Below are 13,684 nucleotides of genomic sequence, written 5' to 3' on the forward strand. Positions count from 1 at the left end.
ATATCTCTTTTTTTTCTTTCACAGTTTCAAATGGAATCAAACCACTAGGAGATGAAACTGACATGAATTTTGCAGTTTTATGTTTATGCACAGGCTTTCCACTCCGGTGGTTTGTGCAAATGGTAAGCACCCCTAGTCTCCTTTCAGACAAGGGTCTATATCAAGGACAGATCTCTTAGTCTTAGACCGCGAGCGGTCTTCTCCTTCTTTCCTCAGAGCCACGCACTGCGAGCGAAAAAGTTAAAGTATGCAAATAATGGTAAAAAGGAGGAGAGACTGGGGCGGAGAGAGCTTGGGTTTCCACCCTAGTTCCTCACCGCTCAGCCCTCACGTGTGCTCTCGCCTTTTTTTTATATTTATGTTTTTGGTTTTATCAACTTTATTGGTCTGAGTCTCTCTAAATACCGAAAGGTAAGGTGCAAACGGGACCTAGATTCCCATGCAGGGCACCTCCTAACTAATTAACTAGTAGAAATGCTGATTAGACTATTGTTGCCAGTGGCACCCACAAATACGTGCAAGACCCCATGAACATGGTTTATCGGGGTAAAAAGACTGTGACTCAAAAGAAAAATAACTGACTGCTCGCAGTCTAGCTTGATCTTAAGGTAGGAACCTTCGGAAGATTCGACCCTTTCCAATAGGAATACCCCAACAATGAGGACTCTTGGCTCTGATCCTTTCGTATACAAACTAGGAATGCCTATATACAGGTATCATACTGTTTTTACTTTGTTCCTTGTTGAATAGGAGACTTCAAGCGGAAGGTTTAAACGTCTGACATCAAGTCTCCAACACAACTCGTTTTCTCCCGGGGGTCCATGCTCTTCATAAAATATCGAATAGTTTTCTATGCGATAAACCCCACACATGGGTGGTGATTATGATGATATCAACTTAAGAACGGATCAGCAATCTATACATCGACTAAAAAACTAATGATAACAGTGAGGTCTTTGAGAGCACTCAGTTATCTTATAGTAATAAAGGTCTATATTTGCGAAAACATTCCTGCCTTTATCGTCCAATTGTCGCATTCAATATGAGTTCATTTTTTTTTACTAAGGTCTCCATCTAACGTCTCCGACACCGTGGAACTGTCTTTTCAGCGAATGTGGATCCGCCCAACCTGAGTTGAGGTAGCTATCATCTTCATCTGCTTCAAGTTTCTGTAAACGCAAAGCAAGAGCAAATGTTACGCCATAAACAAAAACATAAGCTTGTTGAGCCCTAAAAAATTATTCTGGTTCTGTTTAGGACAATAATAGGGTAGATGACCCGTCTTTCTTGACATACATAGTAGCACCACGCATGAGATAAGCATAGTAGACGTACATGTTACAGGTCTTATACTACTACATGAGAAATTTCTGCAATTTGATTGGCTTAGAGCAGTGATATTTCAGCTTAATTTGAAATACCTCCATGTGAAAATTACAAACCCTTTGCGGGTAGTTGTATAAACAAATAATAGCATAATTTGTACGTGATATTTGTCATAAATACCACTCGTGATATTTCAAAATTGTCTCAAATTTCACTCGCCTAACGGCTCGTGAAATTACGTATAACAATTTCGAAATATCACTCGTGGTATTTATTCCAAATATCACTAAAAATCATGCTATTACCTATACAAATTTGACTTCAGGTTTATTTTGATCTAACCTAGGTTGATTCTCAATTTCATCTGTCTCCTAGCCCTAGAAGACAAAGGAAATCGAGAGTCAACTTATACGTTAAATCAAAATAAACCTGAAATCGAATTTGACTTGTAACATATATGCAACGATATGGAAAGGACAAGTCTCCTTTAGGACCGAAAAAAAAATCTAGGGGTACCAATCATAACATCAGAATCAATGTGCGTTCTTGTTTCCTTTACTTTCTGCATGGCCCCCAAGTAGTATAGAGGAAAACAAGGCAGCTGCCACAGTAAAAGTATTAAAGTATCTTGTGTGTGCGTTAAGCAAAAACTGGGCAATACATAATGTTTCTCATGATATTGCCCCAGTATTAATTTTCGACTAGATTTTCCTAGGTATGAGACGTGTTACAACTGGACGAGGCCATTGACATTCTTCTTTCCCAGACATAATTACAATTATGAAAAAAAAAAGAAAAATGTTTCCAAATTTTAATAGTGTACAGTGTACACGTAGTATGGAAGAAGTACTGTGATCGAGCTTGATGCATATAGTGCACTTGCACTTTTTATTTGAGTGTCAACGTATTTAGCACGAAAGTACTAATTGGGGACACTATATGTTACGTCTCCAACTGGAGACGGGACCGCCATTTTACGTGGTCATCCGAGTCACGCGAAGGTCAGCCTGTTGCGGTGCAAAGGGAGTACCTTCATTTCTCGGTTATTTTAAGACCCTGAGTATTGGTCCGGCCCCAGGAATCGAACCCGCGACCTCCAGCTCTGCAGTCAACACGCTCTATCGACTGAGTTAACACTGCCGACTTGATTTTTTTGTCTGTAAATACGCGACGTTAAGCTTGCTTATGGCTTAGAGTTCATATTGTTATTATTATTGTTATTATAATTATTATTGTTATATTGTTATTAGTTTAAATTTGATTGCTTTTATTGTAAGTATATAAATGGAGGCTTCGCTTTTAGCCCTGGCTAAATTTATATACTATTAAACACCTTAAGTTCCTCTTGTTTTCTGTAAGCATAAGCCGTCATTTGTTTTCTCTGTTCTTCACTGAACACTGGTTCTCTACCGGGCGGGCCCTGCCCCTTCTGCAACAGAAAACCCCACAAGGGTATGGTTAGTCAGGAGTAACAGCATGGACTGTGTGTGTAGCTTGGGGTTTGTTGGTCAGGAACGCTGTGAAGCAACGAGAGTACCGTAAATGAACGATTTAGCGCCGCTACTTGAAAAAGCGCCGCGGCGCTAATTTGGGTATTTAAAAATTAACGCTCCATCAAAACCATATCGCTCGAAGAATAAGACTTCGACCAGCTCGTGAGTTCTCAAGTTTTAACATGTAGGGAAACTCTCGAAACTTGGTTCATATAACAGGTCGACTCTGTGCATGCCTAGTAAGCCCCCCACTTAATTTTCTCTATATTCCCCTCAGTGTTTTACCCGTAATTGAAATAAGCGCCGCACCTATAACAGGGAAAATGAAAGTCAAATACTGTAACTTTACATCCAATCTTTGGCACCAAATTATTTTCTTTTCCCGAGAAGGTTAGAATCATCAGGATTTCACTATATTACTTTCCCTCTGTCTCTCTGACTTGTTTCACCTTTTGAAGCTTGCATATGAGTTTAGTCTTCTCGTTCTTTCCAATGAAGTCTTGAAGTTTTTTTCCTCGCTGAAGTTCCTTTCCTGCCCACCACAGCTGGGTAGAGTTTTGATCTAACACATGAAGGGAAGCCTAAACAACACCACAGTGATTTAAATTATTAAACCCTTTCAGTTTTAAGAGTGACTAAAATCCATTTTCTCTTTTCACTTCCAATAGATAACTAAGAAAAAAGGTTACGAGATTTAACGTCAAAAAAACTTCTCTCTAGTCGCCCCATGCAGGTGAATCCAGATTCCAGAATCCAGGAAAATTTTACATGTGGAATTCGGAATCGTGAGCTTTGGAATCCAGAATCCAGGTTCCACTTACAAAGACTGGATTTACCAGTAACTGGAATCCGGAATCCATGGCACGGAATCCAGAATTCAAGACTGTCTTGGATTCCTTTACATGGGGCGACTCTAGTAATAGGCCATTTGCACATTGCCGTCATTTTACTACTACAAGCAGAATCCTTCAGGGTATTGCTTTCTTGTGCAAATTAGGGCTTTTGTTATTTAAAACTCACTGGGATAACCAAATTTGAATATGAAAGGAAAAACAAAATGAATTCTGGTCTTAAAAGTAGTAAAAAGACGTCATTGTGCAAATGCGTATTCTTTGGAGAAATGTGTGGAGAACAGTCTGGAGAATTTGAATGTGGATATTTTGGGTCTTTAAGGGTATTTTTATGATTCATAAAAGTTTTTTTGGTGTGAAGTGAGAATGGGACTTTGTTTATCATCGAGATTTGTAACACATATTTTCAAAGGCTGTGAACTGTACTGTAGCTTTGAGGTAACTGCATGTAGCCAACCTGCGTGTATGACTGGCCATTTAACAGTTACTGTTACAATTAAGTCACCTTTGCTTTCAACTCATTTACCACATACAGTGTACAAAGTATGTAAATTTCAACAAAAATTATTTTATTCTTTCCTGTTACTTTCAACCTCACCTGTGTACCTGATAAATCTTCTGTGTCTTCCAGTTCTTGTCGGACTGGATCATGTGGAGGAAGACCCATGGGATACACAATCATCACAGCACCTTTCATCTGATCAAGGGCATCTTTAACGACCTCATGGGTCAAAGGTATATTTTTATCCACTTGTTCCTGTGGTGAAATTCATTAATTATTTTAGCCCTTCTTTTTCTAACAGACACTTCAAACCTATGATGAAAGCTCAAGGGGTGAATATTAAAATAAAATTATACCCACTGTGGCCACTGCATTGAAGTACATGTAAGCCTTGACAATATCACTAGCTTTTTAGATCAGGGTAATAGCATGACTAACATCTGATACAGTGTATAAGCATACCTTGGCAATTTTGGCTTTTGCTTCTTTTCTTGTCCTGTTAATCACTTCTGCCATTTTCTCACTTGGGGCTGAAATAAAAACAACATTTACCAGAAATTATTTCAAGCTCTGAGGTGGTTGCTTATGGGATGTGGTCGCACATGGAGGTTCAACTGTAATTACAGTTTTCACAAAGAAAAAGACACCATGATCAGTTCTTGCTAACTGGGGAAATAGTAGTAATAATAGTACATGTCGTTATGTAGTTCTCACAACTTCCCATATGATATTATACTAGTAATGATTACCAAAGGCTTATAGAGAGTGCGGGCGACAACGATCAAAGATGCAGCCCATGCAGTCAAAATAAACTGGAAGCCAGCAATTTTGCTGTTTTAAGTGGAATAGTTGCCGCCTACTTAACATTTAGGTTTCCACAAGTTTAGGCCTTTGCCGCCTGCTACATGTACTCTGGTTATCCTGCCTACAATGTACAAATGTACAATAGCTGTAAAACATTTTGATTGAGATGTATCAAAACAAGGAACGTTATTTTCAATCAAGCATCAGTATCAAATAAAGACTTAAAACAAGACTTATTCAAAAACTAATTGAAATATGAATAGTCTATATGAAAAGGTTTAAAGGCTATCAAAAAGAGTTTCAGCAGCAGTTATAAGATTAGTGTCAAGTGACTTCAGATTACGGGAAGTAGTCACAGTGTACATGTAATATTGCATTTCAGAGACTAGGTCCAGCTGACAAGATTGCATGTGATCACCCAGTGTATGGATTGTACATCATGTACATGTACATGTACATGATCACATTGCTACAGTGTAAGTGGTACAAGTAATGTAGCTGACATAGCTTCATTTGATATAGAGAGTGCCTATATTGCCTTCTAATGGTGAAATTAAAATTGACCAGGTTATTAGGAGCTTGACCATATAACATGGGACAGGTGCTTACATGTCAAGATTACATATACATGTAGAATATTGTGGTACACGTAACTTCTAGAAAGCCAATGAAGGCAGCACGGGCCAGTATATTGTGAATCATTAACCTAGGTGAACCTATCACTTGCTGAGAAAATTCAGAAGCTGTTGAAATAATCCACCCTGCTTGTTAAAGATATTGAAGAGAACTTCAACAAGTACATTCAATGCATTAGGTAAACAAAATGTAAATAGAACAAAAATAAGAAATAATTTCACCTTTCCCATTTCTTTTTCCAAGTGGATCCCTGTTTTCAGTGACACCTCCACTGGGAATGCATTCATCTTCCCAGTCATCATGAAGATTCAGTTCAGAGATCTGTTCTTCAGCAAGGCCTTGCATGTTGGGTGGCAATGAAATGCCATGCTTTGCAAGCTCCTCCATTTCTATTATAAAAGATTGGGTTGTTGAGTCACATGCAAAGAAAGTAGTATCCTGGATAGCCCGGGGCTAGTGGATTTTGCTATCGGGCTAGTGAATTCTGTTGTTAACTTCCCCAATGGGCAAGTGATGTTTTTTGAGCAATTCGAATATTAAACAGAAGAACTATGAAATCAATTCTGCTCGTCAAAAAACGTCTGGGGCTAGTTGAAATGATGTCTGGGCTAGTAAATGCTAGCTTCAGCTTGCCCAAATGGTAAGCTGTAAAAATGATTTTCTTTGCACACTGCTGTTTGTATATTGTGATATTACTGGAAACACCAAACAATGGAAGGAACTCCATCTTACTGACAGAAACCATTAGTTAGTAACCATTGAACTGAGAATAAATTTTGTTGGGGTTCAGCTATTACCGTTGCAGGCTTGCAAACCTGGTTTTGGTCAATATTATGGAATCAAATGATTTTTAAAAACAATTACAGTACTAACTGACATGTCAAAATTAATATATTGTACCTCACTGCATTCATCTTTATCAGGGTATATGAAAAGGGCATTTGCATGGGGGTTGAAAATAGTTTATTGTACTCTTTGCCCTCTTGTAGCAGAGTATTAATTCGTATATAATGATTTGATTCTAATAGTATTTTAACAGGAAGGAAGGAGGTGGAAGGGGGGGGCAGGGGGGGTTGATGGACCCATCCCAGAGTTTCTGATATGCTGCAGTATTTCGAAACGAATTTGCCTTTGGTGGAAAGCCTTTGATCTTCTCAACAAGATGAGGTACATTTTATTGGTGGTGGCACTGCTGGGGGCCTGTGACATCACCAACATAACAATGGATTCATCCACTACAGTACATGGAAACCTTGGCAACAGTCATTTTACATGTACTTAAATCAATTAATAATTGATTAATATAGATTTATGAGTAACAGCTGTTTGAATACTTGATTTATTGACTACAGGACAATGGAACCGCCAGAGTGTGGAATGAAAACAGACCATTAACTAGATCATGTAAGCAGTTGATTGATATCGCTTTGAGGTGGCCAGAACTATTCTGAAGTTGCTCCAACTTCCGGCATGGGGCAAATCAGTTTATCTATTTCATTATAATCATTGCAGGCATTTTGCAGTAATCTAATGTGACCAGTAAATGGTGTTTGAAAGTTCTGTTCACATGACAGACACTTCATTCATCAATTATCACTAATCACAGAAGACAGAACCTAAGGATTAAGTTAAAAAATACATAGCAGAGTATTTCGATAGTCTAGAAAGTTACAAACAGACTCCAGGTTGATGATACAAAATAATCTAAAAATTTACTCTCATATCCCTCCCCACTGGTAAGGGATGTTGGTTTGAGAGAGGGAAGGAGGGACGACGAACAACAGATGTGTAAACTGTACATTTGTGATGAAAATCGATTTAGAGATGAGTGCTTGATTTCACCTGAATTTTTTCAGCACACATTAGTGACAGAGAAAACTATTAACAGTCCCGTGAACAGGACTGACAGTGTTCCAAGTGTTAAGAACACAAATTAACGATCATCTTAAGCTTACATTTATACTTACCGTAAAATAAGCGCTCTATCTTTAGTCGACCATTCTGAATTCGAACTAACTGTGGTATAAGCTCTGAGAGCTCTGCTTGACAAGTTGTTTCGTAAAGAAACAAACTTTCATCGCCTTGTTTCAAGTGTAATTTGACCATGATGAAATGAAAGAGCCCTCTAAATCCAAGATGGCGGACAAAATGAAAATAGTTTTGGTTTGTCGCCATAGAAATCAAAGACGCTACACCACAATGCAATGTAACCGGTATGGTTATTTTTCGTGACGCATATACAAGCACTATACAGAATAGACTTTCATGAGTTTGCAAATTTCTTTTTTCTTTTCACCGGTCACGATTGTTGTCTTCAAAATATGGATAAATCCCCGTCACAATCTGGAGGCTGTGAGCCAAACAGCAAGTACGGTTTTACGGTGGATTTTTCCTGGGGAGTTGGTTCTCTTCGACAATGTGCCGGTTTCCCGGCAAGATTTCTCGATCCAGAGGATCAACGATCTTACGTTGAACCTCTTGGCGCCCTTGTAGTCTGCTGGGATATCGAAACAAGGCAGAGAAAGTACTCCTTTCAAGCTCACAGCGATTTAATTACCGTAATGCTTTATAACGCTCGCCTCGATCTTGTTTTAACTGCAAGCTACAGCGGCGAAATCAAAGTTTGGAGTTCGAAGTGGAGATTGCTAATGTCAACAAATTCAAGTGTAGGAGAGGTTCACTTTGCTGATTGGTCTGAAAATGGGGACAAAATTTTAATCTGCGGCGGAGAAGATTCAGTGGTGATTGTTTATGAAGTTGTAAGATGTGCGGACAATTGAGAAATTCAAGAAAACACTCGTATTGCTGCCCCACAACTTCCCAAAAATTCTTCTCATGAGGTCGTGGAAAGTGACCCTTCAAAATCTACCAGCAACAAGGGTACTCCAAGTAGCTCTACATATGTGGAACAGAAAGATTATTATGATATGGCAATTTTCACGCCCGAAAATAAAGTCATTGCCCTCCTACAAAGGCATCATAACAACTTCAGTGAGGCACACTTATTTTCAAAAAGTGGTGAATTGTTGAAATCTCAAATATTAGATCCACTTGGTGATTCAAAGTCGTCGCTGATGTGTATCTCATCTTGTCATAATGGAATTTTTGCTGTGGGATTCCAGGGTGGTCTGTTTCTACTCCTTCAGGAACATGAACTGTCAGTAATATCGCTATTTCAAGCCACAGGTTCTGCACAGGTTGCCCTGTGGCATGGTGATTATCTCCTTACTGTGTCATATCTGACTGGGATATTCTCCTGGTGGTCAACCAATGGGGAACTTTTCCATGAGATCCGTGGTGGTCCGACAAATTCTATAATTCACCTAAACTGGGCTATACCAGGAAATGCTTTGTGGGTGGGTGGAATCATGTCACTTAATTATGTCAGCCTAAATTATAACAAAGAGGATAAATTTGAAAAGAAATTTCCTCTAAGCCTTGATGTCAGGCACACAATTAAGTTTCTTGAAGTCACTGGATGTGGTGTTGCAGTAAATGAATCAAATTTAGTCTTGGCAGGAGACTTTACTGGAAATGTTTGCGTGTGGAAGAAGGGAGAAACAGATCCCCTCTTTTGGACAAAGTATGAAGCTGCCATAAGATGCCTTACTTGGAACGATGGCTATGCTTTCATTGGATGCTTAGATGGTGAACTTCTAAGATGGCTCCCTGGAAGTGACTCCTCTCCAAGTGTGGCTTTGTCTTGTATTGGTGGCATAATGACCATGGCCTGGTCACATGACCTAACTGTCTTAGCTATTGGTTTGGGCACAGGAAATTTATGTGTCTACAAGTTTCAGCAGCTTAATTCATCTGATCCTAAAGAGGAGCTCAATTTTCAAGCTCATTTCATCAAGGTGGGAGTGGAGAAGAGAGCAGCTGAGATCTGGAGTGTTTGTTGGAGTCCCTGTGGTTCCTTGATTGCGACAGCCTCTGAGGATCAGACCACTGTTGTGTGGAAGGCTGACACTGGTGAGTTATGTAGTTATGTCAAATTTTGTTTATCTAGTTGCAGGGTTACCACAGGGTTATCATATTTTTGTAAGCCTTTGTAAGTTGTAATGCCATGAGTTGTATTATTATTCATTCAAAATATTTCTCAGTTTCTGATTTGCTAAAATCCCACGGATAATTATTATTCATCATGTAATCAGCTGCTGTTGACCAAATTAGGGAGAGGGTTGCGATATGTAAAAAATGAGATCATTTCTACAGCATAATTGCCAGAAAACTGGACAGTTGACCAAGAAGACCTAAGGACAAGGTTTAGTTGTTTTGGTAATCCAGGAGGGTGTTATCCATCTCAGCCTAATCAGCCTAGGTGGATTACACCTTCCTCGATCTCCATATTTCTTCAGATGATAGTTAGTCTCAAACAATAATTGTTAAATGACATTGTCAACAAATGAATACCACATAGATGCTAGTCTGACTCTCAAAGCTGTGACTCCTGCTGGGCCCAGTTCTCAGAAGTCCTGGTTACTTTACGGGCCCAAAATCCAATATTCAAATCAAAATCTTAAAAACAAAAGTGTGGTTCTAGACAATGTAGAGTACAGAACAGTACATTTTGTTTTGTTAACTGATAGGTTTATCATGAAATTATCTGCAAAACTACAGTATTGCAATTTGTAACAGTTCCCCGGCCCCATTAATTATTGGAACTTTGAGAAACATGCCTTAGATACAAATCATGGTAGCTAATTTTGCAGAAGGAGGAAGGAGAACAAAAAAAATTTATGTGCATCGATGTCAATGAGAAAAACAAACAAACAAACAGGAGCAGAAAGTGAAACCAAGGATAACAATAAATTGTATCTTTGTCAGTTAATAGATAAAATAAAAATCAATCTTGCTTCAGGGAGCCTACTTCACTTATATATGTAAAAAAACTAGATAAACAACAATAAAAAACTAGATATCCTCCCTCAATCCAATGACACCAAAACATGCAATTTGAGAATAATTATTATTAACAGGTGAAAGTAATGCGAAAACTACTAAATATAACTTACTATAAGCTTAAGCCCCCCTCCCCTTTATAAGCTTCGTAAAGATTACAATATCCCTAGCTTCTGATGTACAGTATCTTGATTCAAATCATTCCAATCGTTACTAACAAAATTAACTGACATCCAATGGCCCCATTTGCGCTTGGCAGCAGTCTTACATATGTTAAACTTAGATCTGGACCAAACCTGTGTGAGAGGAGGTGGTTCCTACATTTTTAAATGAATATTAAACGATGCATCTTTATTCTGATCTTGAGATTTACCCAGGAAAGCCTCCCTAAGGCAGCACTTGCAGATGATCTATAAGAAAGGTCTAAGATGATACATGCAGCTTTGTTCTGTAGTACTTGTAAATACTTGTAAATCTGACATTAAAGACTTATTACCCCAATCCCCCGAGACTATGTCGGCCCAATCAAACAAGGGAAAACATAAGAATTAAAAAATAAAAGCCTACGATAAATTGGCAAATAATTCATAATGTGCTTAAGCAACTCTAGCTTTTTGTTGTCCTTAGATTTAATATACTGTATTTATTCGAATAAGCGACCAACCTCGAATTAGCGCCCACCTCGAATACGTGCCCATCCTAAAGGCAGAAAAGTTAATAAGCGCCCAACCTCGAATAAGCGCCCACCACCATCCCACACACTCAAACTCAAATAAGTGCCGACCCTCACCCCGCTTCCCACTCCCAGTGGGCCCCCCTGCAAAAAAAAATTGAATAAGTACTAATAAGAGACTTCCCCGAAGACGGAGTTTTCGTCAGAGTAGTTTACAGGAACCTTGCTTTGTTACATCTTCGCGTTTTGTTATTACCATTTATTGTTATGTGGCAAAATAAACATACTACACTTGCTGAAAATGGTGAAATTTTAATAAGCGCCCAGCCTCGAATAAGCGCCCATCCTCCAGGTCCAAAAATTTAATAAGCGCCCAGGGCGGTTAATCGAATAAATACGGTAGTCAAGGAGACATCTTCAATAGAAAACACCAGAGTTGACGATAACTTTGCCAGGCTTTGAGTACTTCCAATAATCATGAATTTGGATTTCTTGATGTTAGTTGTTAGGTGATTTGTCTTAAGCCACTTGCAGACATTTTCAAGATCACAGTTGAATTTCTCCTGAAGGACATTTGAGCTTTTAGATGAAAAGTACAGCACAGTATCATGTGTTTGATATAATATATTATAATTTACGCTTTCCTTGCCCAAACAGGACAGAAAATGGAAACTCTGACTGGTCATACAACAGCAGTGACATCAGTAGACTGGAAGAAAATGTCCAATGGACAGCTGATATTGGCGACTTGTGCTGATGACAGGACAGTTCATATCAGAGATGGGACAACATTCCAAATGAAGCATTTGCTGGACACTAAAGACATTCATGGCTGGTACACACTAACTTACTTGAGCCTCAATCCTTTTGGACAGTGGTGTCTCTGCTCAACACAGAATGGCCGCTTGGTACTATGGGATTGCATGTCTGGCGAAAGGCTCGGGTGCAGGAAAATGCATGCTGGGTCTATTGAAGGATTAGTGTGGAATAAGGATTACAGTTTCTGCGCTACTGTTAGTTCTGATTGTGTAGTGAATATGTTCCGCGTGAATGGAAAACAATGCAAGTTGTGATAGGGATATTATAACTAGAGAATTGTCTTTGTGTGGGAGTATGTAGGTTTTCTGGAAATACCCAATTTTAATAGTGCAACAGTCATTTATGTTATTAGCTAATCAATGTTTTCTTCATGTGCAATAGATAGCCTGTTCACAGACGTTGTTAAATTTTTCTTTTAGTTCTTTTCGAAAACATCGGCGAGCTCTTGAGCAAAGTGAGCACGCGAGAAATAGTGGGTCTGTGAACAGGCTAGTGCAATAGATTGCAGCATATATATATACATGTGCATGCATTTGATCAGACAATATCAGTTAAATTATACTGTATGGCTTTCTTTGCGAACTAGCCTGTTCAGTGCCCCTTTGTTTTCTCTTCAGAAGTTATTGAGGGTGCCTATGAAAATAAAAACTGTGGGTGGTTTATTGACCTCTAGCACAAGGGGGTGGAGTGGGTTCCCTCCCCGCACAACGCTTTTGTACATTAGCTTGCATTTTCTTGAGCATTTTAGTGAAGCAAAAGTATTAAGCATTATTTGAGCATTTCAGTTGTGAATGTTAGCCTTAAGAAACTCGTTTAAACGTTTAGAATTGTCAAAATAGCCTCTTTACGATGAGCATTTTAATTTTAATTTTGGGGTGGCTGAGCATTTTAGTGGGAAAATGGAGAATGAAGCTGAATGAAGCTTTATTTAATCTCGGATTTGATAAGGTTGGTTAGACCTCTAGCAAAAATATGCTAATAAGCCGAGAAAAAAAAAATAAAGAAAGAAAGGGAAATCCAAAAACTTATTTACAGTATAAAGCCTAAGATTACATGATATAGCTATTTACAATAAAAAGCTTAATTCCATAATATAGTATAGGTATTATTGAGAATTAGCTCGAACCTTAGCTGGCGGACTGCTTTTTTAAAAGCGTACCGTAGGAGGGACGCAGTTTTTGAGTGGAAAAAAGGGCGTTGTGCAATCCTTTGCGCAGTGCATGTGCTAAACTCTGTGAAAAAATTAAGGGATGCAAGGCGATTGAATTGTGGCACAAGTACAACTAGCCTGTTCCAGGCTCCAAGAGAGTGGTGAAAAGTCTTTCAGTAAAAAGAAATGCGAAAAACGCGCGGGGGCTGGGGAGAGACACCCCCTTTCCCAAGTCGCGCGCGTCTTATTTTCGCTTTGCTCGTTTTAATACTTCTCCACCATACTATCTGAGAGCCGGGCACAGGCTAAAGAACAACTGGAACTGTTACTTGTGCGAGAAGATAGATTTAATCCGACCTTATTCTTGCCGGTTTATAACCACCAAAGCCCCAGCATATTTATGAATTTCTTATCACCTCCGTAGAATAATATGTCGCATATATAAAAAAATTTCAAAATTTTTGAACGTTAGGGGATTACACAATACGGACAAAAGGAGAGCGATTTTTTTCCTATTTAAAAAACCAA

At 38.8% G+C, this 13,684-nt stretch overlaps 2 protein-coding genes across 2 annotated transcripts; one reads left to right on the top strand and one right to left on the bottom strand.

Moving 5' to 3' along the window:
* Window positions 1–708: 708 nt before the first annotated feature.
* LOC140937783 (cilia- and flagella-associated protein 298-like) lies at window positions 709–7,765 on the bottom strand. The gene is made up of 7 exons (XM_073387358.1): window positions 7,580–7,765; window positions 5,834–6,001; window positions 4,635–4,702; window positions 4,269–4,427; window positions 3,269–3,400; window positions 2,660–2,755; window positions 709–1,169 (listed from the first exon to the last, which is right to left on the bottom strand). Exons 1-7 carry the CDS (start codon window positions 7,716–7,718, stop codon window positions 1,062–1,064), a joined length of 870 nt encoding a protein of 289 aa, XP_073243459.1. The 5' UTR covers window positions 7,719–7,765; the 3' UTR covers window positions 709–1,061.
* A 111-nt stretch (window positions 7,766–7,876) lies between these two features.
* Window positions 7,877–13,098, top strand: LOC140949194 (uncharacterized). The gene is made up of 2 exons (XM_073398426.1): window positions 7,877–9,584; window positions 11,845–13,098. The coding sequence occupies exons 1-2, from the start codon at window positions 8,540–8,542 to the stop codon at window positions 12,258–12,260; spliced, it is 1,461 nt and encodes a 486-aa protein (XP_073254527.1). The 5' UTR covers window positions 7,877–8,539; the 3' UTR covers window positions 12,261–13,098.
* Window positions 13,099–13,684: the final 586 nt, after the last annotated feature.

The sequence above is a fragment of the Porites lutea genome, chromosome 1, assembly GCF_958299795.1.
Source record: "Porites lutea chromosome 1, jaPorLute2.1, whole genome shotgun sequence".
Classification (NCBI taxonomy): domain Eukaryota; kingdom Metazoa; phylum Cnidaria; class Anthozoa; order Scleractinia; family Poritidae; genus Porites; species Porites lutea.